Below are 25,214 nucleotides of genomic sequence, written 5' to 3'. Positions count from 1 at the left end.
AATCGAGACTTCACTGTATTACGACGAGCGTCCTATCGAGTGTTAGTAGCCATACTTGCGGTCGCTTCCAGAACCTCTTCGAGATACCCGGAGATATCCGACAGTATCCATACACGAGTCCCACTAACAAACTCTTCCGTAAGGTCTTCACTCAGAATACAAGTGATACACACGCACCCCACGCAGTTCGAATGTTTTGTTTACAAATATTGAATTTTACAAGCTTACGTGTGTCATAAATATGAGCAAACTTCCCATTGGGTAGTGCTATGTCACTTGCCCTATATTCTGTCATTCTACAGTTTTTGATTTTCTACCTGGTAACAAATTAGGAACATGGATACCTCCTGCTGCCTATTATATGTTATAGATGCTGTCGCAGGGTTTCTGGCTTTCGTCGCTTGTCGGAAGTATCAAATAGGAACTCTAAAACCGACCGACTTCGACACAGCATACTCTGGTGGTAGGAAAAAAAGTTTGAACACACCATTGCAAATTGATGGGACTTCTAGATACTTTGTCGACAATCGACAGCAGGAAACTTAAACCACTTTTTATCATTTTCTTCTCCTTTCAGATGCTGCATTACACGTTTGGAAAATGATGCTTTCTCGTCAGGAAACGTTTTTGTTATTTCTCGCGTATAACTTTGTAGGAATAAAATGTGGCTCCTCGAAAGAAACTACCGGTAGGTTTTTTTCTATTTCTTCTGCAACACAACGAAGATTCACGAGCTAATTAACACTTTAAGGTGCAAAATTAATGTAATAGTTCACATGGGAATTGTAGAAGCTGCTAAATTCGTTGAAATTTTGTCTAATTAATTCGTGCTCCCTTGATGAATTGTGTCAATTTTTTAATTTTAGTATTGGTTTTCCAAAAATTGTTATTAATTCAACGATTTCAAATTTCCTTTGAATGCCCCAAAATCTAACATTGTTAACTGTCGAGTCACTTTTATACTGAGTATAAAGTATACATGAATATAAAGTATACAAGAAGAAAAGCAATTAGCCGTCCTGCTAGATAAAACCTATTTTTCATTTCAATATTATTAAAATTCGTAAGCATTTGTTATTAGCCTAACATAAATAAAATGAAAAATTTCCATTTGAAGCTATCAAAAACGTCAACGTTTTTGCAAACAATTTTTACAGGTAACATTAAAAAAAAACTATGAAAGTCAAAACTAAATTTGCCTGTTTGGCTTTATTTGATGTGCCTGAAAAATATTCGTGAAGGAGTCTTCTTGTTCACGACATGTTATAAGACTCATGGTTTGTTAGTGCAGCTGCTGTTTCTTTACAACCTCACACTTGCTATCTACTGGTTCGTAAATATTTAAATACAAAGACAAATGTTTTGTTAATTTGTCACCGTCACTTCAATTGCAAGCGTGTACAGTGGATTGCTGTTAGCCTGGCTCACCGGTTCTTGAGGCCAACTTTTCATCTATTGTACAGTGCCTCCTCTTGCTGTAGCGTAATGATAAAAAGGCCGTAATGATAAAAAGGCAAAAGAAAAAAATCCGATATTTTTGAGTTGCGTTCCTTCCCGAGACGTATTACATACGGGTCTTCCGAAGATGTAAAACATGTCAGTAGCAATGAACTTCCTGCGAGATAGGCTGACTCGTGCACAGTTGTCTGTTTTGTCAGTTCCTGATTTTGTACCATACATGTGAGAGAACATCGTTCCTTTTTTGATATATTGAGTAGTGCTTATTCTAGGTGTCACATAATGATAAAACAGCCATATTGCTTTGAAAACGCGACAAAAAGGAAAGTTTTTATTTGTGTCCTTTCCCGGGATAGTGGCGTATTACATGTTAGACTTCCAAAGATGCAAAACTGGCAATAACAATGAATGTCCTGAGAGACAGTCAGACGCGCCGCAGTCGTCGTCTTGTGTTGGCGAGAGTCGAGAGAGACTGGGAGAAACTTGACAATATTGGGGTGACCAAAAGAGTGCGTACTTACTTTGCAATTATGCAGCGTAATGTTCAAGCTGATCTATGCACGTGCAAAAACAAGTGCCTACAATATTTGGACGATCACAAGAGAAAATAAAGGAATCGTTTAATTTGTAGCTTCTCTCTTTATTCTAGGAAACTGTTCTTTTGATGAGAACACACTGTGCAGTTGGTCAAACGACAATCATACCGATCACTTTGATTGGCAGCTTAGGCGAGGAAGCTCTCCAAGCAATAACACAGGACCGACCAGCGATCATTCAGGTTGAGAATCCTAACTTAACGTTTTATACCTCATCTTTCCCCTTTTATTTGTTGACAAACTAAACTAGATAATGTAATAGATTAGAACATCTAAGTTGATTCTGCATCTTTTCTTTTTAGACATTATTATTATTGTTATCCTTATCATTATCCTTATCATTATCATTTTCATTATCATTATCGTTATCATTATCATTATCATCATTATTATCACTGATTACTTTTTTAAAAACATATGCGTCATTTCGAAATACACCCATTGTTTACAACATAGTGTAATGTCGAAAACAAATTAATTCTGACAAAATGAAAAAAAAAACAAAACAAAACTAAGCTAAGTAGCACAGTTACCGCATACAAACGATAAACTACTTACAAAGGTAAAAAAATAGGTGCTCGATGAACACATGAATCCACGGCCGTAGGTAAGTGGATTAGGAATCTCTGCAGGACCTGGGTTTAATTCAATGTCTCCAGATAACAAAAGCTTCTTTTCTGACAAGAGGTAGTTCTTAATATCAAACTGAACTCGGACAAAAATTCTGGATAACATTTATAATTCCTACCAGAACACCGACGCTTTTCTTGTTCAAATTTTGTTTTAAAAAAACCGAGTAAATAAAGACTCTTCCTCATGAGCAAGCTTTACAATCCATAGCTCTTCCCTTGAAATATCTCGAAAGGGCTGAATAATCCCTCGAAAGGGTTGAATAATCCCTCGAAAGGGATTCGATTTCCTTGAGAGGAATGAATTACCGCAAACAGTGAATTCGTGATTTCTGTGCCATTTGAGTCGCCCAGTGATGTAACCGGCCTGATTGCAGATTCTGTTCTACATTGCGAAATATTGTTTTAAAATTTGAGTACATGGCATTAATGTCCTCTGCATCACAAGCAACATTAGGGACGTTTATACGATGCAAAGATGAGAAGGCCAAGACGGCAACGGCAGTGGACGCAGGAAACTTTCGCGTGCCGTGTCGCCAAAGACAAAATACTTTAAGTTGTGTAATTTTCGTATAGGACGGCGACGTCAATAACTCTAGATTCATAAAAGCTTTTCATAACACCAATGGCAACCCTTTGAGAGTATAGAAATATTATCCAGTTAAGCTTAAACGATGGTGAACAGACGACACGGAACTTACTCTTGTTTATATATGTAAAGCAAACCTTCCTGATCTGTCGGTATTTAATATTGACGAGACGAGAGCTTAGACCATATTGGGCCAAACATTTTTCCTCATAATATTTAGCATATAGTAACTGCAGAGATTTACCCCATGTTTTAAAAGTTTTATTCGTGAGAAAAGTCAATTTTAAAAAAAAATCCGGTACTTCCCATTGAGAAATTTCGGTCTCTTGCACTATCTAGGAATGTCATAATGTTACAACACCTTATATTATTATACAATTTCTGCTCTATTGTCTGTCAAATGGTCGCTTACGAGAGGTTAAAAACAATAGAAAATTTCAAACTTTTAGCTTTAAAAGCGGTCGCGGTCGCTTACGAGAGGCGGTCGCTTACAAGAGGTTCCAAATATAGTGATTTGACTTGGAAACTTTTGGTATTTTGGAAAACTGGTCGCTGAGGAGAGGTGGTCTCTTACGAGAGGTGGTCGCAACCGGAGGTTCGACTGCATGATAAGAAAAAAATAGAAAACTTTTTCTATTCACCACTTCGCGTCACTTCGAAGAGCGTGGGGAAACGAGTCTGCAGTGTCATACGTACGGTCAGCGGTTAGAGATCGTAGTCATTGATAATGCTCCGTAAACACTGTGCTTCTGCTAGTAAATTCGCATTTTTTTTCCCTCCGTTCTAACAAGCAACTCCCTCTTACGAACATTGACAGGTTTGACTAACCGAAAGTCTACCGACAAATCAATCGTAACGAATCTTCACATATTTGGTTCCTCTCAATCGTACAGTCGTTCATTCGGGCATTAATCGGGAAACGATCTTCGCACATCCGAAGTTTGATTAAGTACGAATATTCTTTTGCTACACGATTTTGGTTAACGGACACGCTCGATGACATAGAATCTACGGCCCCCGGCCGTAGATTCAAAAAACTAAGGGCAAACTAATACCAAAACGAAACAGAAACATGCTAGACATAGACATAAGGGCCATTTATACGAGGAAAATAAGCCGCGGCTTACATAAGACGCGAACTGGACCATTTATTTACTGCCTGAATTTGTTTCTCGGTAGCTCCGAGTTCACATCCTCGGCCACGCTTGTAAATAGCTAACTGGTTTGCCTCCGGCCAGTTCGGATTCTTAACAATGTTATGTTCAATTTGAGTTATTTGCTTCAGTTGTTTGCTCGGTCCCACTAGCACTTATGCTATAAACATTGCCGAGGGTAAATAAAGGTTATATTTTTTATTTTTTTTTTATTTTCATTTTTTTTATACGAGCGCTGCTTAGATAAGATGGGAAGTGCATAAGTGGTGTATAAATGGTTCACGGCTTATTCGTGACTAATTTCTCGCTTTTGTGTTGGTTGTCATAGCGATCGCGGAATTGCTCGAGCGGTCGCGCGAGCGCGGTAAACACTTGCGCTTGCGCAGTGTGAGTTCGTGTCTCACGTAGGCCGCAAACAAACCGCGATACCATTTATACGAGTGGCTTCACGTCTTATATAAGCCGCGGCTTATCTAAACCGAGTTCAAAACCCTCGTCTTACAAGAATCCGTAAGCGGAAACGTGGCAGAAAGATGTGAAACTTTTGCGGAAACACAACGGTTAACAGGCGTTTCCGCTCTCGGTTTAGTGACGTTTACTCGTGTTTACGTTTCCGTCACGTCGAGGAAACGCGGAAACATGGTATTTTGGTCCTGTGACACTAAGCTATGGTATCGGTGCGTCTCATAGACGCACCAGCTAGTTTACAGGTGCGCCAAGAAAACAAAATAAAAAAGTAAAAATGTGCTACAGGGTACAAATATTAAATTAAACTATCTAGATTATATAACTGCTATAAACTATCTAAGAATGTATAAGAATATAAAAGATGTATGCATGCAAAAAAATGTATAAAAAATGTATATATTGTACAGATTAAAACTATGCATAAGTAAGATTTGAGAAGGAGAAAATTGTTAAAATGGGTTGATATTTGGCGTCTGATGTCCACGTCACTTAGTGCACTGAGTCACGGAGTCCGGGAGGCTGTTCCATAATTTGGATCCAAAGTAGCGCCATAGTAGGGTATACCTTAGGGAAATTAAGAATGTTAGTACCCCTCAAGTTATTGGACGAATTCCTAAGTTGTATTAAGTCACGCAAGCAGGCGGGGCTAGGTACGTTGATTGTTCAAAAAAATTGAGGCAGCGACGTTGTAAGCTCGCTGCTCAGCTAATGTTGGTTTATTTAGAGTGCTGTTATTCTAGTGCAGCTCTATTTAAGTGTTCCAATATTGTTATATTATTACGATATTATTTTATTTGATCTGCTCCTTGATTGCACCTCACGAATGTTGATTTAATGATATTCCCCCGCACGGGCCTCAATGGCAAGCTACGGTAGTTCCAGTTCAAGAATACGAAAGTGGCCTATTGACTAGAATTCGTTATCCAAAGGAGAGAAATTTCATTGTTTAGGAACACCACTGTGGCCTCTGGGATGTGATGGGTTAATTATCACTTTTTGTGAGAGAATTCATGTATGTGCTGACAAAAGACAATGAGAGAGAAAAGTATTATATCATGAAGATATGATTGATCATCGCAGTGATCAATCATATCTTCATATGATCAGTCATATCTTCATATCGTTCTCCGCAGTTCAAATATATGGTCTTTCATATATTCACTTGTAAAGTATTATATTGTTAGATACAATGCATCGACCGCACTAAAAAGTAACGTTTTCCCAGACCTTACAAGATAAAATAATTGTAGTGTACTTCACTCATAAATTAATACATTAAAATTTTCCTTCTTCTAGGTTATGGCTCATATATCTACATCGACACTTCACTTCCTCGTAAATATGACGAGAAGGCAAGGCTCAACAGCCCTTGGGTGAGAGGCGCACAGCGGATGACGTTTTACTACTTCATGTACAGCAGCACTGTTGAGTCCCTGTCTGTGTATGTTAGAAGCAATGGTAGTGATCGTGACGAAAGGGTATGGAGTCGCTATGGTAACCACTTATCAAGCAGCTGGACTAAGGGCTGCGTGGCTGTAAACATCAGTGGGACCTACCAGGTAGAAACCTTTTGGGCTAAATTATGCGGTTATTTCTTTAAAGCTGTTGAAAAAAGAAAAAAAAAATGATGTTAGTGCACGTAAAACTCTTGCGTACGTAGTTTACAGCGAGCACAAAAAGTCTCTACGGGACTTTAAAACAACAATTTGTTTTAGATATGAAAGACTTATGTTAAGGGTCTTTTATGTTAATCTTATTACCTAAATATCTCTATTTACTCATTCCAGGTTATAATCGAGGGTGTGGCTGGCATGACATTCGTTTCTAACATCGCCGTTGATGACGTCACTTTCAGCACGAACTTGACTTGTGCGTCATTTGGCAAACCAACGCCACCGGAAACATTTGAAGGTAATGTTTTCCTTACTCGAAGATGCTCGTGTTCCTCTTCATTTGCCGCGCGTTATACTCTGTACTAGACGCAATCCTGATCACAAATACCAGGCAATCAGAATATTTCATAAGGAACTGAGTTTTCTTCTTAATTCTCACCGCAAAGCTGTCCGTAGCTAGCAGTCAATACTCAGTTGTGAATGAAGAGATCCCTGTTCATAAGGTTAACTTTTAACTCCTAGTTATCTGTTTGAATTTTTAATTCTAGTGAACTGTACCTTCGATGAGAGTTACTGTGGATGGCGTAAGATTTTAACACCGCCCAATGACCGAATCGGTTGGTGTCGAACGAGATCTGGAAACCAAAGCCAAGGGACTGGACCGAGTCAGGATCACACAGGTAACCAAAACATGTTAATGACAATGTAGGGGGTCTAAATTGGTGGGATGGAAAGAGGGTTACCTTGTTATCACATATTAACTCATCAAGCTTCTCTTCGCGATCCGCCGTAGGAAAAAAGATGGCGACTGGTACATTTACCCATAGTTCTTAGCGCACGGAAACTTAAACAACGTTCATAAAAACGTACAGAAAAGTTCTAAAACCTTCAAACCTAAAAGACACAATGTCGTTCGCACATGAAAAATACTGCAAAAATATGGCTTTCCTTATACTTTACGGGCTGTATTAGGTTCGCATGGTATTGTGGTAAAATGTACAGCCGCCATCTTTTTTCCTACGGAGGATTGTGAAAGGTGTCATTGGGGTTTAAACGAGAGAGGGACTGTTTTAGACAACGAAGAGTTTGTTTGCAGTTTAACAGAAGTCAAGTGTTTGTAATTTAATCAGAAAATATACTGTTTTCTCAGTGTGGTGCATTCCTCGCCGTATAGTGACTTTTCTTCAGCATGCCTCTTATTCTTTAGGAGGTGGAGAGTATATTTACGTTGAAGAATCACAATCTGCGCAAGTGAATAAGTTTGCACAGCTGTTGAGTCCGCTCATGCGGGGCCCGAAATGTCTCCGCTTCTACTACTACATGAATGGAAGCGATATTGGAAATCTTGATGTGTTACTTTGGCCTCGAGAACTGCAACACAGTTACTTGATGTGGCGAAGGTCCGGTAAACAGGCTCATCAATGGATGAAGGCTAGTGTCGATGTTGGCTACACTGGCGAATTCCAGGTAGGTGGGGAGTAGATTTTTCAGGTTCTTATATGTTCTGAAGGTATTTTTGAGATGCAGGCAGATCGAAGAAAACTCGGATACGGAGAAAAGTAATGGTAAATCTTAAAGGAACAATCATGATTTTACATAAGAAAGATATAGGTTTCTCGATACAGTTTTTTCTGGACCATACCAAGCATTTTCAATCAGCTCCTCGTTTCATTATCGTAACGATAAGAAAATTTCATTGAAAATCAGTCAAACGTAAAATTATAGAAGGAGTGATCGTAAGATCAAGTCTAGCTCTCGAGATCGCGAAAAAGAGTTCCAAAAAAGTTTATACTGAACACTGAAATGTTTTTATTGCAGTTTTCCTTCCAAGCAACAATTGGCAGGAACTATGCTGGGGGTATAGCTTTAGATGACGTCACATTAAGTAGTGGACTTTGTGAACACGAAAGTGAACCCCAGAACAATCGACAAGGTATTAATGTTACCTGTACTACATATGGTAATTTATTTCTCTGTGATATAAATGTGTTAAGTGTAGAATGAATAATGTTAAATAACCATGCACGACCATCTACTATTAAGGTGTTACTAAATTTAACCATCTGCCTATCGTTTATTTTTCAAGGAAATTGCAACTTTGACAGCAACTTTTGCTTCTGGAGGAATGATTTAAATTTTAATTTCACATGGACGCAACGAAGAAATAATACTCCAAGCTCGGAGACTGGACCAAGCGCCGATCATACATCAGGTGACGTCAGGTTTACAGTCAGGACACTCAGCTATCATGAACACATGAACACATTTTTTTGTACAGGTTTTTTGGCACTCTAGAATGAAAGCTCTTCGTATAATGTACAAGGTTAACCTATTAACTGTGTAAAAGAATATACTGAGTTAAAATGTAAAATACATTTGTTAATATGAAGAGCTAGAAAGTGTCAAGTGTTGACTGTTGGAATGTCCTCACTATAGCTCTCTAGCGTGATACCCGCTTCTGTGATATGCAATGACATTGTTTCTTTAGTTCCCAGTGTTTCTATAGTTCCAGATTACTCAAGGGTGGTTATCTCGCTTAACTCAAGATAATGGCTTTGTTATTCTTTGTTATGTGGAAACATAACAAGGAATGGTAAATTTTGAAAGAAAGAAAAAGGAGAGCAAACAGACAGAAACTTATCACAATACCTGTAAATGTCATCAAAATTGCAATTACTTTTACTAATAATTTTTTTTTTAATCAAGGAACTGGTATATACATTTATCTTGAAACCTCTAGTCCACGACAGCTGGGAGACACTGCGCGACTTGAAAGTCCTTGGATGCGGGGACCGCAATGTATGACGTTCTTCTACCACATGTATGGCGCCACCATGAGCTGTGTTGTTATATACATAAAATTCCAGGCTACAAACAGGTTAAAACCTGTTTGGTTGAAGTGTCGAGATCAAGGAAACCATTGGATACAAGGAAAGATAAGCATCAACGAGACTTCAAGTTATCAAGTGAGTTGTAAAATGTTTGTTTTACAGCGTTTGATAAAAAAAAAAATGATCAGATATGAAATAAAATGTGGTGCCCTTAGGCCAGCAAATATACAGGGCATTCGTTTCTATCGTTGGTCACAAAGTATGCAAGGAAAAATAAGCATTAACGAGACTTTTAGTTGTCGAGTGAGTTGTAGATGTATAATGTTCTCAATTGTCATGCTGTCAGTCTCTGGCCAACAGACCTAACACTTCGCTGTTATTATCAGTCACAAAGTATAATATTGACTGCTCGACCTGGGGGAATATATCTTGTAAACAAGGCTACTTTTCTTTGTTGTTCATTACTAGATAATTGTTGACGGAATTAGAGGTAGCAGTGATAAGGGGGATGCAGCACTGGACGACCTTTCGTTTGAAAGAGGAACTTGTAATCAAACAGGTAGTAATAGTGTACCTACCGTTATTTCATGGTATCGATTTCTCAGTCCATTTCAACTACCCCAAGAATTGCTTATATCTGCATGTTGCCAATTAACTTATAACGCGTCTGCCAACTAACCAAACAGGTAATTAACTTGTTCTCCTGTTTCTCGCTTAACTTTGGGTATTTTTTGCGTTGATTTGCATCGTTTTCAGCGTAGCACTGTGTCTTTACGATCATTTATTTTAATCGTGAATCTTGTTGTCCATGTCAGCGAATAAATGGAAACACTACGCCTATTAATATTAATCTAGATATATTTAGAAATCAGATTGTATAAAATTACTCAATGCATTTCTTTATTCCTGGATATTTCATTTGCAGAAGAGACGATATACTACGTGTACTCTTACAATGGCAAAGACTTTCGAATTTTCACTCAACCCTCCGAACACAGTCTGTACTTCGAAGAATTCCGATTCACTCTCGGGCATCCACGAGGAAATCCGAACGAGACAGCATACTTTATCTACTCTGAAGCTTCAAGCGGTGAAAGTTTTGTCACATCAAAGTTGAATCCTTCTAGCTATGACAGATTTCCATTAGATGTTGTCCTCCTAAATAACGAGAGAGTGGGAAGTAATTCCAGGAGAGTTTATTTGATCGACAGGAGTAATTATGGATCAATGATTAGCCTCTATGATCACGGAAATGTGATTTGTTGCAAAGAAAAACAAGCTTTCTCTTTTTATGCTTACAATGTCACCGAAGGTAAGGAAAAAGCAGGTTTCGAAAGGAAAATTGAATGGCTGGGAGGGTATCCAATGGACAACAAAAATCGAGACAAGACATTACTTTTATTGTGAAAAGTTATTTCAGTGTCCAGGATGTTTTAAAACTGGAGCTCAGAGTGTTTATCTCGCATGTTCAAAATTGTTGCTCCTAGAAAGTAAGGTTCTGTACCAAACCTTAAAGGATAATCTTTGATCTCTGATTGGGGATCATGTCACGCTACGTTTCTGCCGAGTTGTCGTGAAAACCATTGTTAAACAATGTAAGTGACACATGGCCACCTCCTCCTTTTTAGGTTGGCTTGTCAACTAATGAGTTCTAAAACGTTTTCCAGAAAGAATCAACATGAAATGTGTGTTTCGGGTTACTGGCAACGTGATATTTACTTTTTGGGCTCGAGGTATGAAGCCCTCCACAGTTGAACCGTTTTCCCTTTCCTTTCTGCATGTTTCTGCTCCCTGCAGTTCTTATTACCTGTTTTGTTTCTCACTCGACGACCTCTGAAGCGTACAGACCTGCTTTCAAGTATACCCGATGCCTTTCTTTTTTACATATTGTGTTTCAAATAACATATGATGTCACGCATGTCATACGTGTATGCCATCCATGGAACAAATGGATGTCACGCACGTGTCATGCCGAATGGTTCTCTGGATGGTCGAGGATAAATTTTACAAGATATATTTGACGACTAAAAAGTAGTCGTGACTACTTGTTTCATATTTTCTCTGTTGTAGAGTTTTCAGGACAGGCTCGCGGAGTTTTGCGTGAAGTGTGGTATCAGGTTTATCACCTTCAAAGCGGAGTAGCAACTATTCGCGAACAGCCCGTTTTCAAGACTCCACCTCACAGCCAGATGATTTTGCGGGATTTCGATGCACCAGTCGACGTAGCAGACTATTACGTTCAACGATTAACAAGCTACCTACAGGTAAATGTTCGATTTACCATTGAAACGTGTTCTTATAAAAGTAGTAAATGAGAAGTAGTTTCTTTATATTTTTGTCGGGCAACTGGCTATGCCTTAACCTTTTTAATACTAACATTATTGTTGGGAGTTGCTACTGCTACTATACCAGCAACTGCCAAGTGATTTTGAATTAGTACCGTTTGCCATAAGAATGGCTCGTTCTTCCTCGACGAAGAGTTGTGAAAATGACGCCTACGGAGTGGTATTACAACAAAAATTTGGTTGAGTACTCTCAGTAATCAACACATATGTGTTTCTCTTGCCTGCCTTTAGGTCCCTGATAGTGGCAATTACACATTTTACGTGTCATGCGATGATTGGTGTGAGCTGTGGAAGTACGATGTAGACGAGTTTGGTATGGAAAACCATAACAAGAAATCTAAGGAGAGCTTAACCAAGAAACCAATCATTGCTCTTCATGCATGGACTGGGCGTCTCCAGTGGAACAAGTGAGCGACACACAAACATTTCTTTGAAAGTTTCTTTTTGAACTTGAATATTTTTACCTTACCCGGGATGTTTTCCTCTTTCTTACCCTTCTGTCTCCCTTTTTTAAGATACCGACAACAAATGTCGCAACCACTTTTTCTCGTCAAAAGTCATATTTATCAAATGGAGGTCTTTATGCGTGAAATTTGGCGTGGAGACCACGCATCTGTGGGCATGCGCACACCAAGTGGAGAGTATGAACGCCCTATTCGTGGAACAAGACTGTTTTGGATTAAACCAGGTAACACTGCAGTGTTCTTATTTTAAAACAGACCATGTATTTACCATTATTAAAAGATAGGAAAACCTTGACTGTCATGAATCTAGTGCTTTGCGACGCAAGAAAAGACTGAAAAGATTCCGACGGGGCAAGTTTAGCGTTAGGTAAAGAATTACTTAAATTGAAATAGTTTCTCTTGGTCATCCATGGGGAAATCCGAACGACAGAGCGTACTTTATTTACTCTGAAGCGTCCAGCGGCTAAAGTTTTTTCGCCTCAAAGTTAAATCCTTCCAATTGTAACAATTTTCCATGAGATGATTATGTTTAATTAACGAAAGAGTGGGACGCAATTCCAGAAGGGTTTACTTGATTAACAGGAGTAGTTCGCCTCCGTTTGCTCGGAAATTGCATATTCTACTTGTCATACTACATAGTTTAAGACACTGATATTAACTTTTTTATATCGCACTAGGTTCGTGCAAAATTCATGTTAAACCGGTTTTAAATGTTTATGTTTATCGTTACCATGGAAATATCGGTTGCCTTAGGAAATACATAATACCAAACTTTAATCCATTTTCAAGTACTGCCGGTGTAATTTTCACATTGACCTAATGAAAAGAAGACTAGTAACAAGCTGTTTGAAAAGTTTTGGTATGGTCCAAAAAAACTGTATCAAGACACCGTAAATATAGCGCAGTTGCCTGACAAGATTTACGATCATGATTATGCGTTGTGGTTGGTTTGTTCATTGTATTTATTTTTTTTTTTTACTTTCTTTCATGCAGTAAGTTCATTGTCACAGAGTAATATGACACAAAGTTCAAGTGTTCTGTTACCATTTGATCCCCTAATGGCCATTGATAGATCTTACGCCACTTGCTATCGTTCCGAAAAGGTAAGAAATAGTGCAAGAGTAAACATACAAATGAAACAAAATAAACCAAACGAAACCGAGGAGAGGGAGGCTTGAAGCTGGGACCTCCGGATTACAATACCAGCGGCCTAAACTATTCGGCCACATTCCCTCATTACAGTCGCCTCAAACATAACATTCGCTTGTCAAATATGAACACAAATGGTGGGAGTGTTGCATGCGATGATGGTGGAGGCAAAGTGTACCGTGTCAGCTTTTCCTTACAGGCGTTATAGTTTCTTTTCCATCAGTTTGTTAGAAGTTTAAGCAATTAAACTGTGGTTGATGTTCTGTCTGCTTCACATCCTCTTCACTGCATTATTGGCTCGTAGCCAGATCTGTCACATCACTTCCGTTAGTATGCAATAGCTTAGAGTCAATGTCTGACTATTTTGAATATTTGTTTCTGTATGGAAACTCGTTTGACAAAGCTCCCAGTGGTTTACCCCATTACTACATAGATCTAGCAAGGCCTAAAAGCGGAGCTCCTGGGCCGGGTTGTTCAAAGCCCGATCACGCTAACATAGGATAAGCGAGAATTTTGATTTGAGTTTTGTAACTTTGCGGTGAGGTTTTCTGTATATTGTTTGGCCTTCTGTTTTGAGTTTTAATAATCTCAAACTACACGAAACAAAAGCAGTGAAAGACATGTGAAAACAAGAAAAATTTGTACTTCGGTTAACTTTTAATTCGGGGTTAGAATTAAGCAGCTTTCGAACAATCTGGCCCTGATTACAAGAAATTAACTTGACATGACTCCGCGGTCAACTTCCAAAAACACCTGACCTCGATGAATTCTAAACTTGAGCCTGCGACATGGTTACGTGATACTGGTCAGCTGATACTTTGTTTTGACAGAAGTCAATTGATCATAACATGGATGTCCAATATTAAAATAGGACGCTATAAACTCTGTCAACCTGTTCGCTGGAGTATGGCCTCCATCTTGTGTGACTCCGTCGTCGTGCGTACGAGCCCACGAGCAATGCCGCTAGCCATGATAACCATGGGAAAATCAATTCACGGGTTTCCTTTTTTTTCCTATATGGGTATGGGGCTCCGCTTGGCGGTCCTTCGGCCGCCGGAGCTCCGCTATTATGGCATGCTCTGCCCCAGCTCTACTCTTGGCCAATCCCCACTTAGTAAAATCCCGTCGTTTCAGATTGACCCTGCCTTTGTTGCTTCCTGTCCTCCATCTCTCAACTGGTAGCTTTTTCCTTGCTCACTTCTTCAACTACCCTTCGTCGGAATGTAGATCACCTGACACTAATGTAATGTTTTTATTTGCATCATAGTTGTTTTTCTTATTTCTTTCTATTAGCGAATCAAACTTGTCTAGTTAATAGAGGTCTGTTGGTAGGGAAGTGCATCCAAGGCTGCACTTCGCGCGACAGTTAGTGCCATGGCGACCTTGGGCAATAGGTCCGGATATCTCAAGGATGGTACCATTGTATCATGCGACCTATTGTCCTCCCAAAAGAGCACGCCTCTTCTCGTCCATACTATGCTAAAATCTAACTTAGGCTCAAGTAGAGACGCCTCCACTCTGCTTTCCCTGCCATCATCTTTGCTTCTTTGTGTATACCCAGCATCGTGGGTGGAGCAGAGACCAATGTTCCCCACCTTTAAGCGTAGTCAAGCTACTAAGGTTATACTTGCAAGGATTCAATCTTTGCCTCCCCCCTTTCTGGGTGCGGTCCAAGCTCCAAATCCCTCAGCGTACCGAACAAAAGAGCCTCATTAATTGTACGTTCTCTCTTCTTTGATGTAAAGTTTTCTTATTTTAATGACGATTTTATATGGGAGGTACGTGCTTACCTCCTGTTTACTGTTTATCAGCGTTTACAAGAAAGGCCCATTAGTCAATATGCTCTCATAGCTTTTGCCTGGTCTGTGAGCATGGACAATAGATTTTTATTTTCTTTCTAAGTTGCTTTTTAAGTTCTTTTCACTTTTAATGTTTAACGTGTTTTTTTGTTGTTGTTGTTGTTTGTTTGTTTGTTTGTTTTCTTTCATTTAGGAGTCGAACCCATGGTGGCAAGTAACCCTTGAAAAAACACTGTATGTTGAATCTGTTGAGATCACCGATAAAATCGATTGCTGTTCACGTGACATTGGCATGATCAAAATCACTGTATCCAGTACCAGTCCAACCGGTTTAGATCCAACGTGTACAGAATCCATGGAATATGGTGGGAAAACTCAGGACTACAAATTTCTCTGTTCTCCAGCGGCGCGCGGCAGTTCCGTGACAGTGACGCTGATTGGGGATGATGTCACGCTAGTTCTGTGCCAAGTTGTCGTGAAAACGTTTGGTGAGTTACACGTGGCTACCTCCTAACTGTTTCTTTACAAGCAGTCTTTCCGGTCAATACAGTGTATAAACTATGAATACTCTTTGAAAATTATTAGTCCGGCTAGTCAATTCTTGACTGCTGAAAAGTTTTCAGAATAAGTCAAGAAAAAATCTTGACAACGAGGAATAAAGCCCTCTGCAGTCCTCCGTTTTTCCTTTCCTCTTTCTTCCCTAAATTACAAGACCTGAAGCGTGAAGACCTGCCTTGCCTGCTACCTGATGCCTTTCTTTGTTACATAATGTATTTCGTATACCGTAAAATCCCACTTTAAAGCCCTGCGCTTATATAACTTCATATGGGGTTTTGGGTGGGCTTATAAGCGGGGGGAGGGGGGAGGGCTTATATCGGGGGGCATATAAACTAAGTAAAAAACAATGTTTCGGAACGACGAGATAAAACGTATCTGAGAAACGAATTAAAGCTAACATACCATTACATTTGGAGCTATTACATTTATAACACATTTATTGGTCCTCACAATAAACGGGGATTTTATTTCAAAAACATCTATAAAACACTAATGTGACTGAACCAACTGGAAAGGGAGTCTAAAATCTACAAGCCTTAAGGTTATCAATTTGCCTGTTTGCCGTGAAACGGTCCTTTAGGTAGAATTAACAAAGTTCATACGGTATTTGTATTTCAATGTTCAGAACAATTCTATAGTTTGCATAGCTCCAATTTAAGTGGTTACTAAGGCCGCAGTAGCACAATCATTAACAAAGTTCAGCTGCAGTTTTAAACAGTCAACTGCAGTTTCAAATTCGTCGTCATCATCATCTTTGTCAACGTCTGACTCGTCACTCGCCCTATGCGTTAGCGCAAGTTCTTTGTCCATTCTTAAAAGACGGGATACTGACAAGCATGATGGGTGAAATTACTGGGGAAGCAAGGAAGACACCGGGGGGCACTTGGGTTACTGTGGAGGGGGAATTGAATTACCATGTGTGTATTAAAGTTACGGGAGCAAGAAGCACAAAGCGCAAGTGAGGAAAGGAATATGGAAGGCTCAGAGTTCATTGTAGGAGGCTACAAAAATCTGCGTGATAGAAAACTGCCGGATTGTAGCTAGCTGTTTGCTATGTTACCGTACTCCAAAACATTGTCGTTGAACAGTTGTGTTGTAAATGAACTGTGGAACAAACTTCATAGCGTTGATATGTATGCATGAAGATTTGTTTCTTCCTTTGGTATCGTTATAATTATTGTTCTAAACTCCACAGCCACTTGTTTACGCCTATAACTTTCGATTAAAAATTTGGATGTTTGTAGAGAAACACAAAAGGAGCGCACTTATCCGGGGGGGGAGGGGCCTTATATCCGGAAAAATATCTTTGTTAGCAAATAGATGGGCTTACATCGGGGGGGGGCTTATAACCAGGGGGGCTTTAAAGTGTGATTTTACGCGACCATGTTTATCGGAGGAGACAAATTTCTTATAGAAATTTAAAGTAAGAATTTAGGAGCAACGTTCATGTCCATTGATTCACGTGTACGTTATAATTGTTAGGATGTCATCCATGCATATGACTCTCTGATGTCACGCATGTGACATATATATGTCATTCATGTGACCTGTGAAGGTTACCCGTATGAGACATGTATGTCACGCATGTGACATATGTATATCATTTACGGGACACATGGATGTCACACTTGTGACATATACACTGTATGTCATACATGTTAGTCTAGTCATGCTAAAAAGTAATTTCTATGTATGTTTAACGGTAAAGTTTTGTACCTGCACTATAGTGTGTTTTTTACAAGACACCTCAAGAGTTGTTTCACATTTTGTCTGTGGTAGAGTTTATTGGACAGGCTCGCGGAGTTTTGCGTGAAGTGTGGTATAAAGTTAATATGGACCTGAACAGAGTGGCAACCATACGCCAACATCCTGTTTTCAAGACTCCACCTCAAAGCCAGATGAAGTTGCGCGATTTTGATGCACCAGTCGACGTAGGAAATAATTACGTTCAACGATTAACAAGCTACCTACAGGTAAACTTCGATTTCCCATTGAAGTGTAATAAATGAAAAGTGGGTAATTTCTTTGTATTTGTCTCGGGTAATTATTATTGGATATGCTTTAACCTTTTACAAACTGATATTATTGCTGGGGTTAAGATGGCAACTGATACTATACGAGCAACGGAAGTGATTTGGAAAGAGATTATGTAGTATTTTAGCACCGTTTGCCATAGAACTTTCGTTCTTCCTCGAAGAAGATTCTTAAAAATGACTTCTACGGAGTCGTTCTACAACTAGAATTTAGCGTGGGAAAGTAGCAGTCAATACACAATGTTCCTCTTGTTATTGAAATTATGAAGTGTATATAATTTTACAGGTCCCTGATAGTGGCAATTACACATTTTACGTGTCGTGCGATGATTGGTGTGAGTTGTGGAAGTACGATGTAGATGAGTATGGCACAGAAAGCCGGAACACGAAAGCTGAGGAGAGCTTAACCAAGCAGCCAATCATTGCTTTTAAATCATGGACCGGGCATCTTCAGTGGAACAAGTGAGCACCACACGAATGTGACCTTGAGAGTTTTTTCTTTTAACTTGAATATTTTTTTTTTTTTACGTTATCCGGGATGTTAAGAGCAACTTCGCCTAAATATCAACTAGACTTGGAAATAGCGAAAAAATCGAATTTCTTCAAACTCGCCCAGAATGAAGCCCTACGGGCACTAGTTACAAAAATATCGTTTTAAGTTCGATAAATCAAAAACTATTTTTTTCCGCAATTTTTTCGTTTCGATGCCCAAAATCGGCCAAAATCCATCGAAAATGAGCGGCATATTCAAAGGCTCGTAAACTCAAAAGCAAAAATCTTCATTACAAACTGATTGCACGTCGTATTTGTACTTCCTTTCTTGTCTATTTAGAGCTAAATAGATCGTGATTTGATTAGAACTTAAATATTTGACGAATTTTTTAAGTTAACGACCCAAGACAGCTTTACAAGAGGTCTACATTTAGCCTATTTTCAAATGCTAAAAAGGCGTTCTGGTACACGGCTTTTCCCGAAATGACTAGTTTGGTCTGAAAGAGCATTGTTTCTTCTTCAAATTACTGAAATAAAATTTTTGGGTAAATAAAATCGTGAGCGCTGAGATAGCGAACTAAATGCAGCACTTCGTCCTGAAAACGTGACCTTTGACCCAAGCGTAACGAAACCAATTACTGCAAGAAAACCCGGAAGAAAAGCAAACGTTCCGTTATTTTGAAACAATTTCTAGTGATATCTCTCCGAAACCATGATTGCAAGAAACTATTTCCAGATATGAAATCTTGCAGGGTCAAAGACGGAGCTAAAGGGCGCATTTTGACACAATAACTTTGTTTGCCGAGAATTGAATTGCAGTCAATTCCAGTGAAATTTGCAAACTTGACGTATGTTAGCCGATACTTACCTGAATATTAATATTAATAGAAGAGTCGTCTTCTTGGATTAACCTTCAAAAGAGGCTGGACCCAGATTTGGAAACCTCTAAAAGAAGAAATGTTTAATATTCCGTGACCTACCCGATGCTATAGATTCCATGCACATGCCAACCGCATGTTTGTCGTAAAACCAACTGAACTCCACTGACAGTTTCCATGGGCAACCCCAAAATAAACAATCCCCAAAAATGTAAAGTAAAATTGGCTGTCTTCATGAACAGTTAGAAGCTAGAGTCAAGTTCCATTACCTTTTAAAAAAGCTTGATTCTACTTTGTTCACTCAGTCGTTACTGTCACGTTCGAATACTGCGTAGTATCGGTCACGCCAAAACACTGCAGACCGTGCAGACTGAGTAAGTTTCCCATACAAAGTCTTGTACGCGTTTGTCTATTGAATCAAAAGTCAAATACTGCGCTTGTGCAGCCTGTGGATAAATGACAAACTTTCAGATATATTTAACACTATTTTGTAACTAGACCCAAAAGAAGGAGTCACAATGAAAAGCCCAAACAAGTGTCTGCAGTCTGCACGGTCTCCACTGTTTTGGCGTGACCGATTCGCGGCTTTCGAACGTGAGAGTAGTGAACAAAGTCGACGCAAACAAATAAAATCAAGCACTTTTTAAAGGCAATAGAACTTGACTCTAGCTTCTAACTGTTCATGAAGACAGCCAATTTCACTTTACATTTTTGGGGATTGTTTATTTTGGGGTTGCCCATGGAAACTGTCAGTGGAGTTCAGTTGGTTTTACGACAAACATGCGGTTGGCATGTGCATGGAATCTATAGCATCGGGTAGGTCACGGAATATTAAACATTTCTTCTTTTAGAGGTTTCCAAATCTGGGTCCAGCCTCTTTTGAAGGTTAATCCAAGAAGACGACTCTTCTATTAATATTAATATTCAGGTAAGTATCGGCTAACATACGTCAAGTTTGCAAATTTCACTGGAATTGACTGCAATTCAATTCTCGGCAAACAAAGTTATTGTGTCAAAATGCGCCCTTTAGCTCCGTCTTTGACCCTGCAAGATTTCATATCTGGAAATAGTTTCTTGCAATCATGGTTTCGGAGAGATATCACTAGAAATTGTTTCAAAATAACGGAACGTTTGCTTTTCTTTCGGGTTTTCTTGCAGTAATTGGTTTCGTTACGCTTGGGTCAAAGGTCACGTTTTCAGGACGAAGTGCTCCATTTGGTTCGCTATCTCAGCGCTCACGATTTTATTTACCCAAAAATTTTATTTCAGTAATTTGAAGAAGAAACAATGCTCTTTCAGACCAAACTAGTCATTTCGGGAAAAGCCGTGTACCAGAACGCCTTTTTAGCATTTGAAAATAGGCTAAATGTAGACCTCTTGTAAAGCTGTCTTGGGTCGTTAACTTAAAAAATTCGTCAAATATTTAAGTTCTAATCAAATCACGATCTATTTAGCTCTAAATAGACAAGAAAGGAAGTACAAATACGACGTGCAATCAGTTTGTAATGAAGATTTTTGCTTTTGAGTTTACGAGCCTCTGAATATGCCGCTCATTTTCGATGGATTTTGGCCGATTTGGGGCATCGAAACGAAAAAATTGCGGAAAAAAATAATTTTTGATTTATCGAACTTAAAACGATATTTTTGTAACTAGTGCCCGTAGGGCTTCATTCTGGGCGAGTTTGAAGAAATTCGATTTTTTCGCTATTTCCAAGTCTAGTTGATATTTAGGCGAAGCTGCTCTTAATTGTTTCTTTTTACTCTTTCTTACCCTTTTTTCTCTCTTGTTTTAAAGGCACCCACAACAAGTGTCGCAACCAATTTTTCTTGACGAATGTCGTATTTATAAAATGGAGGTTTTTATGTATGAGCGTTGGGGAAGAGACCACGCAGCTGTGGGCATGCGCAAACCAAATGGAGAGTATGAACGCCCTATTCCTGGAACAAGACTGTTTCGGACTCAACCAGGTAACATTGCTGTGGGTTCTTATTTTAAAATTTACTATGCATTTACCATTATTAAGAGAAAGGAAAATCTTGGCTGTCATGACTTTAGTGATATACTTTTTTGAAGAAAATGCGTTTCAAGAAACCAATCCACGTAGCAAGTTTAGTTTTCGTTGAGGAATTGCACAGATGGAGAAAGGTCTTCTCGATACAATATCTTGCCACTTTTTAACTTATATAAGGTCTTTTAAGCAATGTTCAAGAGGGTTTTCTGTACAATTGCATACCCAACTATGTCATTTTTTCGATAACTCTCTTTTGGACTTGAATTTTCAACAGGAACACGCAGATTAAAGGTGACACTGCAGGATAATGAAACGCCTTTGTCTGCTGTCGTTGGATCAAAGTTTCGTATTTCAGGTTAGTTCCCTAGAGCAAACTAGACCAGTCAAACATAAATTGATAAAACGATGGAAGAAATTTTAACGATATGTTGCGTCTTTAACATCAAAGGTAGTAAGACTTCTGTAGATATTGAAGTGAAAAAAATAATTAACAGTTAGGTTATTCGCTGTCAATTTCTATGAGGTGTTAGTTGACGAGGCCCAAGGCCGAATATTCTAAATAATTTTTTTTAATTGTTCTAATTGTAGAATTGTAACTTAAGATTCCTCAGAAAATAATACTCGTGCTGGAGAGCGCAATACCACTCTTTTACTGATAACAAGAATTTCACTCTTTAACACTTGTATTTGCCAGTGACCTTCATTTTGAACTTTTCGATTTTTTGCACGTTCTAGTTCAATTCAAAATTTAAAAATATTCGTCAGACATTATTATAGAGATATAAAACCCATGTCGTGTCTTATCGTTTTATTTTGCACAACAGGTTTTTACCAGTTCTGCTGTGAAGGTGTATATTGCCCGAATTGCCCGTTGGAACTGAACATCTCAACCCTTGGAGAAAATGTAACGTTGAATTCGGCGCTTAACTTTTCTTGTGTAAACACATCATTCACAACTACCTTTAACACGGACCGACAACCTGGATATTCTGCAATAAAGGTCTGTCATTACCTGTTGTTGTATAGAAAATAAACTTGGTCATGAGAATTTCCGACTTGATCATCTTGAGATAGCTTACGAAACCCAGTACGATTTGTGGAAAAATACTACGATTATCAGTTGAGTAAGGCGGGACGAAAGTTTGGTCACCAAGTTTTAACGTAAAAATCGCGTTGTTGTCACGAGCAACTGGCTCCGTATCCGTTGGCAACTTGTCGGCCCTTGACGTCAATTGGCAGCAAAGCGCGCGAAATTGTAGGCGACGTGACAGGCGACCAACGGCTGTTAATATTGTTACCAACGGAAACGAGGTAGGTTGCCCGTGACAACACCATAATTTTGAGGCCAAAACTTCGTAACCAAACTTCCCTCGTGCCTTACTCAACTGATAATCGTAGTAGTATGAAAAAGGTGATGAACAACTTTGCTGATGTTATTAGAATACAAAAGTTATGATCAAGAGTTACGGGTTTAGTTGCTTTTATTCTTCGTCCCTGTTTTGTTTGCATTTTATTTGCATGTTCCTTACAGAAAGAGAGTAGATACTGTAATAGGGTGAATAATTAATTATAAGTGAGCGCAACATAGGAGACTGAATGCGCATGGTGTTCATTCGTTTCGGATTTAACTTTCTTTAACAGGTCAGTTTTTCATCTGTCAACAATTCACAGCAAATTATTGACAAGAGAGTGCTAGGACATGTTCACATTCAAGGTAAACGATTTCTATTGACGACGTTGGGAAAGTAAATTCCTGTATTAGTTAAGTTTAATAAATATTTTATTGTTTCCATTTTTTAGCACGCACATGTTTTAACGAGTTTTTATTACTCCTAAATGTTACGTGGATAAATAAAGGATTGTATTGTATTGTTATTGTATTGTATCTGTCTGGTTCTGCTCTTTCTTAAAAACGGTTTCCCTCCAGAGTTTGACATATAGGGAAGAAACTCCCTGGTCTTACATGATGCACCCGGTTTATTTCGTTGTCAGCTGCAACACTTGAAGAATGTTCTTTTGACCTTGGATATTGCGGTTGGACCAGCGTTGTTAAGAAAGACAAATGGAAGTTATCGCTAAACAGCGCCTTCATTCAATATCCAGGCAAGTTGAACAATTGAATCTATAAATATATTGTTGCACTTGTGTTTGTGTGGAACGTTCATTCTCCTGTTGTTGCTTTGACCTTCAAGTTGAAAAAAATTGTGTTCTTCTGTAACAAACCTTTTTCTTGTAAATTGGATTAATAACTTTCTTTACACTGAAAAAATGAGCCGTAAACTCTGTTGATGATCTAGAGTGTAAGGGACAATGAAGTTGACTTTTTGTTCTGTTTAAGACTTGGCTACCCTAGGCTATATCTTGAGCGTTATGAATGACAAGATATAATACAATCAATCATCTCACATGGAAAGCGACTGACCCACTGGTGGAGTACCTTCAAAGGAGGTTATGCTTGCACACATTTGGCCACTCTGGACCATACAAACGTTCCAACATATTGCAACAAGATTGCCGAACGTATGCAACAATGTTGCAATGTGTTGCGTACGTTTGACTGAGCCTTAAGAACAAAAATATATACGTTTTTACCTCTAAAAGTATGTGACTAATCGAAACAATGTCTCTTCTTTCAGGTAGTTTTGCTTATGTTGATAAGTCGTACAAAGCACGTTTGGAAAGCTCTTTGTTGCCATGGAAACCATTCCATCAATCTGTGGGCGTGTGTTTGCGGTTTAGTTACCTCATGCCCACTAAATCAAAATCAAATTTAAAGGTTTTCCTCAGAGACACGAAACGAGAAATATCGGTACTAGTGTGGCAGATGGTTGGGTACCACGGTAAAGAATGGTCAGATGCTCAAGTGGCTTGGCCAGGCGCTGTAGGAATTCAGGTTCGTGAACAATTTCGCTTTCACGTGTCATTTAAGGCCTTGGGTGTGAATAGCTTTTGAAATGAATGTCACTAAGATCTTGTATGGTTGACAATCACCGTCTAGTTTTCTATGAGACACATTTTTTTCTTTTTCGTATTTTGTAGATAATCTTTGAGGGAGAAGGTTTTCTTGATGACGAGATGAATGTAGCAATCGATAACGTCACTGTCACGACTGAGAACTGTTCCTTGAGACCTTACTTTGCTGAACCAGGTACTGACTCGTTACTTCTTTCTCTCGTCTTTGATAAGCTTTCGTGAGTGACTGTACAAAGACTCAGAAATGAATCTCAACTGTAGCGTGGTCAGATGCTACTGATGAATGTAAACAGACATAGACACGGACACGGACACGGACACGGACACGGACACGGACACGGACACGGACACGGACACGGACACGGACACGGACATTGACGTAGACATACACAGTTTATTTTACTTGGACACTTGAACACTTGAAGGTTAAAGTGGTTGAGTAATCCAAAGTAAGTGAAGTGGCTTATTCGGTTCTTAAATAATGTAGCAAAAATAGCAATCCGGATTGTTTTTCGATGAAGATGACTGATTCAATGAGCTTTTCAGATTTCAGGTGTAGCGATAAGCAGTTTACGTGCAAAAATGGCGAATGTGTCAAGGAGAATCTGTTATGTGATGGCGACTTTGCATGTAAAGATGAATCAGACGAAGACGATTGTGGATGCTCTTCCAGCATGTTTCGTTGCCAGGGGGGAGGATGCCTCCTGGCAACAGATGTGTGCGACGGAAAAATCGACTGCTCTAACGGAGATGACGAAAATAATTGCCGTAAGTAGGCTGTTTTTAATAAGGGTTTAGGGTTTGGGTTACATTCTCATACGGCACAAGAAATTGTACCAAGCCAAACAAAACGCCTTTCACCCTTATTTTCAGGCACAATATATATTGGGCGGGATGTGTGGTGACTTCAGCAGTTTTGTACGCTGGACTCAGGATCGAGCAATCAGGGTTCGAAACCTGGCCGAGGTCACTGTCTTAGGTTTTTGGGCACGTCATTTGACACTCACGGTTTTCGAATTACTTTTCAGGAAATCCGTGCCCGTCTAGTCATCATTGTGTTGATGGGTCTTGCATTTCGTGGTCAAAAACATGTACTCAAACAGCTTTCTGCAGGGACGGAACTAATACACCTTCTGTATGTGGTAAGTCAGGTGTAGCACATTAGCCAAAAGA

At 39.1% G+C, this 25,214-nt stretch overlaps 1 protein-coding gene across 1 annotated transcript in view; it reads left to right on the top strand.

Annotated features, from left to right (window-relative positions):
- The first annotated feature begins 582 nt into the window (after nt 1-582).
- Nucleotides 583-25,214, top strand: part of LOC145488622 (uncharacterized) — a 58,444-nt gene continuing 33,812 nt past the window's right edge. The window contains exons 1-27 of the mRNA XM_081467555.1: nt 583-688; nt 2,108-2,236; nt 6,191-6,453; nt 6,682-6,805; nt 7,056-7,187; nt 7,715-7,974; nt 8,326-8,440; nt 8,594-8,719; nt 9,214-9,473; nt 9,807-9,897; nt 10,264-10,665; nt 11,409-11,602; nt 11,915-11,996; nt 12,096-12,371; nt 13,141-13,250; nt 15,289-15,583; nt 17,433-17,626; nt 17,973-18,148; nt 20,852-21,024; nt 21,343-21,423; nt 21,893-22,068; nt 22,710-22,782; nt 23,061-23,171; nt 23,705-23,961; nt 24,108-24,216; nt 24,588-24,809; nt 25,070-25,183. Of these exons, the coding sequence (XP_081323681.1) occupies nt 601-688; nt 2,108-2,236; nt 6,191-6,453; nt 6,682-6,805; nt 7,056-7,187; nt 7,715-7,974; nt 8,326-8,440; nt 8,594-8,719; nt 9,214-9,473; nt 9,807-9,897; nt 10,264-10,665; nt 11,409-11,602; nt 11,915-11,996; nt 12,096-12,371; nt 13,141-13,250; nt 15,289-15,583; nt 17,433-17,626; nt 17,973-18,148; nt 20,852-21,024; nt 21,343-21,423; nt 21,893-22,068; nt 22,710-22,782; nt 23,061-23,171; nt 23,705-23,961; nt 24,108-24,216; nt 24,588-24,809; nt 25,070-25,183 (4,633 nt within the window). The 5' untranslated portion in view covers nt 583-600. The remainder of the gene's footprint in view (nt 689-2,107; nt 2,237-6,190; nt 6,454-6,681; nt 6,806-7,055; nt 7,188-7,714; nt 7,975-8,325; nt 8,441-8,593; nt 8,720-9,213; nt 9,474-9,806; nt 9,898-10,263; nt 10,666-11,408; nt 11,603-11,914; nt 11,997-12,095; nt 12,372-13,140; nt 13,251-15,288; nt 15,584-17,432; nt 17,627-17,972; nt 18,149-20,851; nt 21,025-21,342; nt 21,424-21,892; nt 22,069-22,709; nt 22,783-23,060; nt 23,172-23,704; nt 23,962-24,107; nt 24,217-24,587; nt 24,810-25,069; nt 25,184-25,214) is intronic.

This window comes from Orbicella franksi, chromosome 1, assembly GCF_964199315.1.
Source record: "Orbicella franksi chromosome 1, jaOrbFran1.1, whole genome shotgun sequence".
Lineage (NCBI taxonomy): Eukaryota > Metazoa > Cnidaria > Anthozoa > Scleractinia > Merulinidae > Orbicella > Orbicella franksi.
Note: the sequence above shows the minus strand (reverse complement) of the source record. Positions and strands in the feature narration are given on the sequence as shown.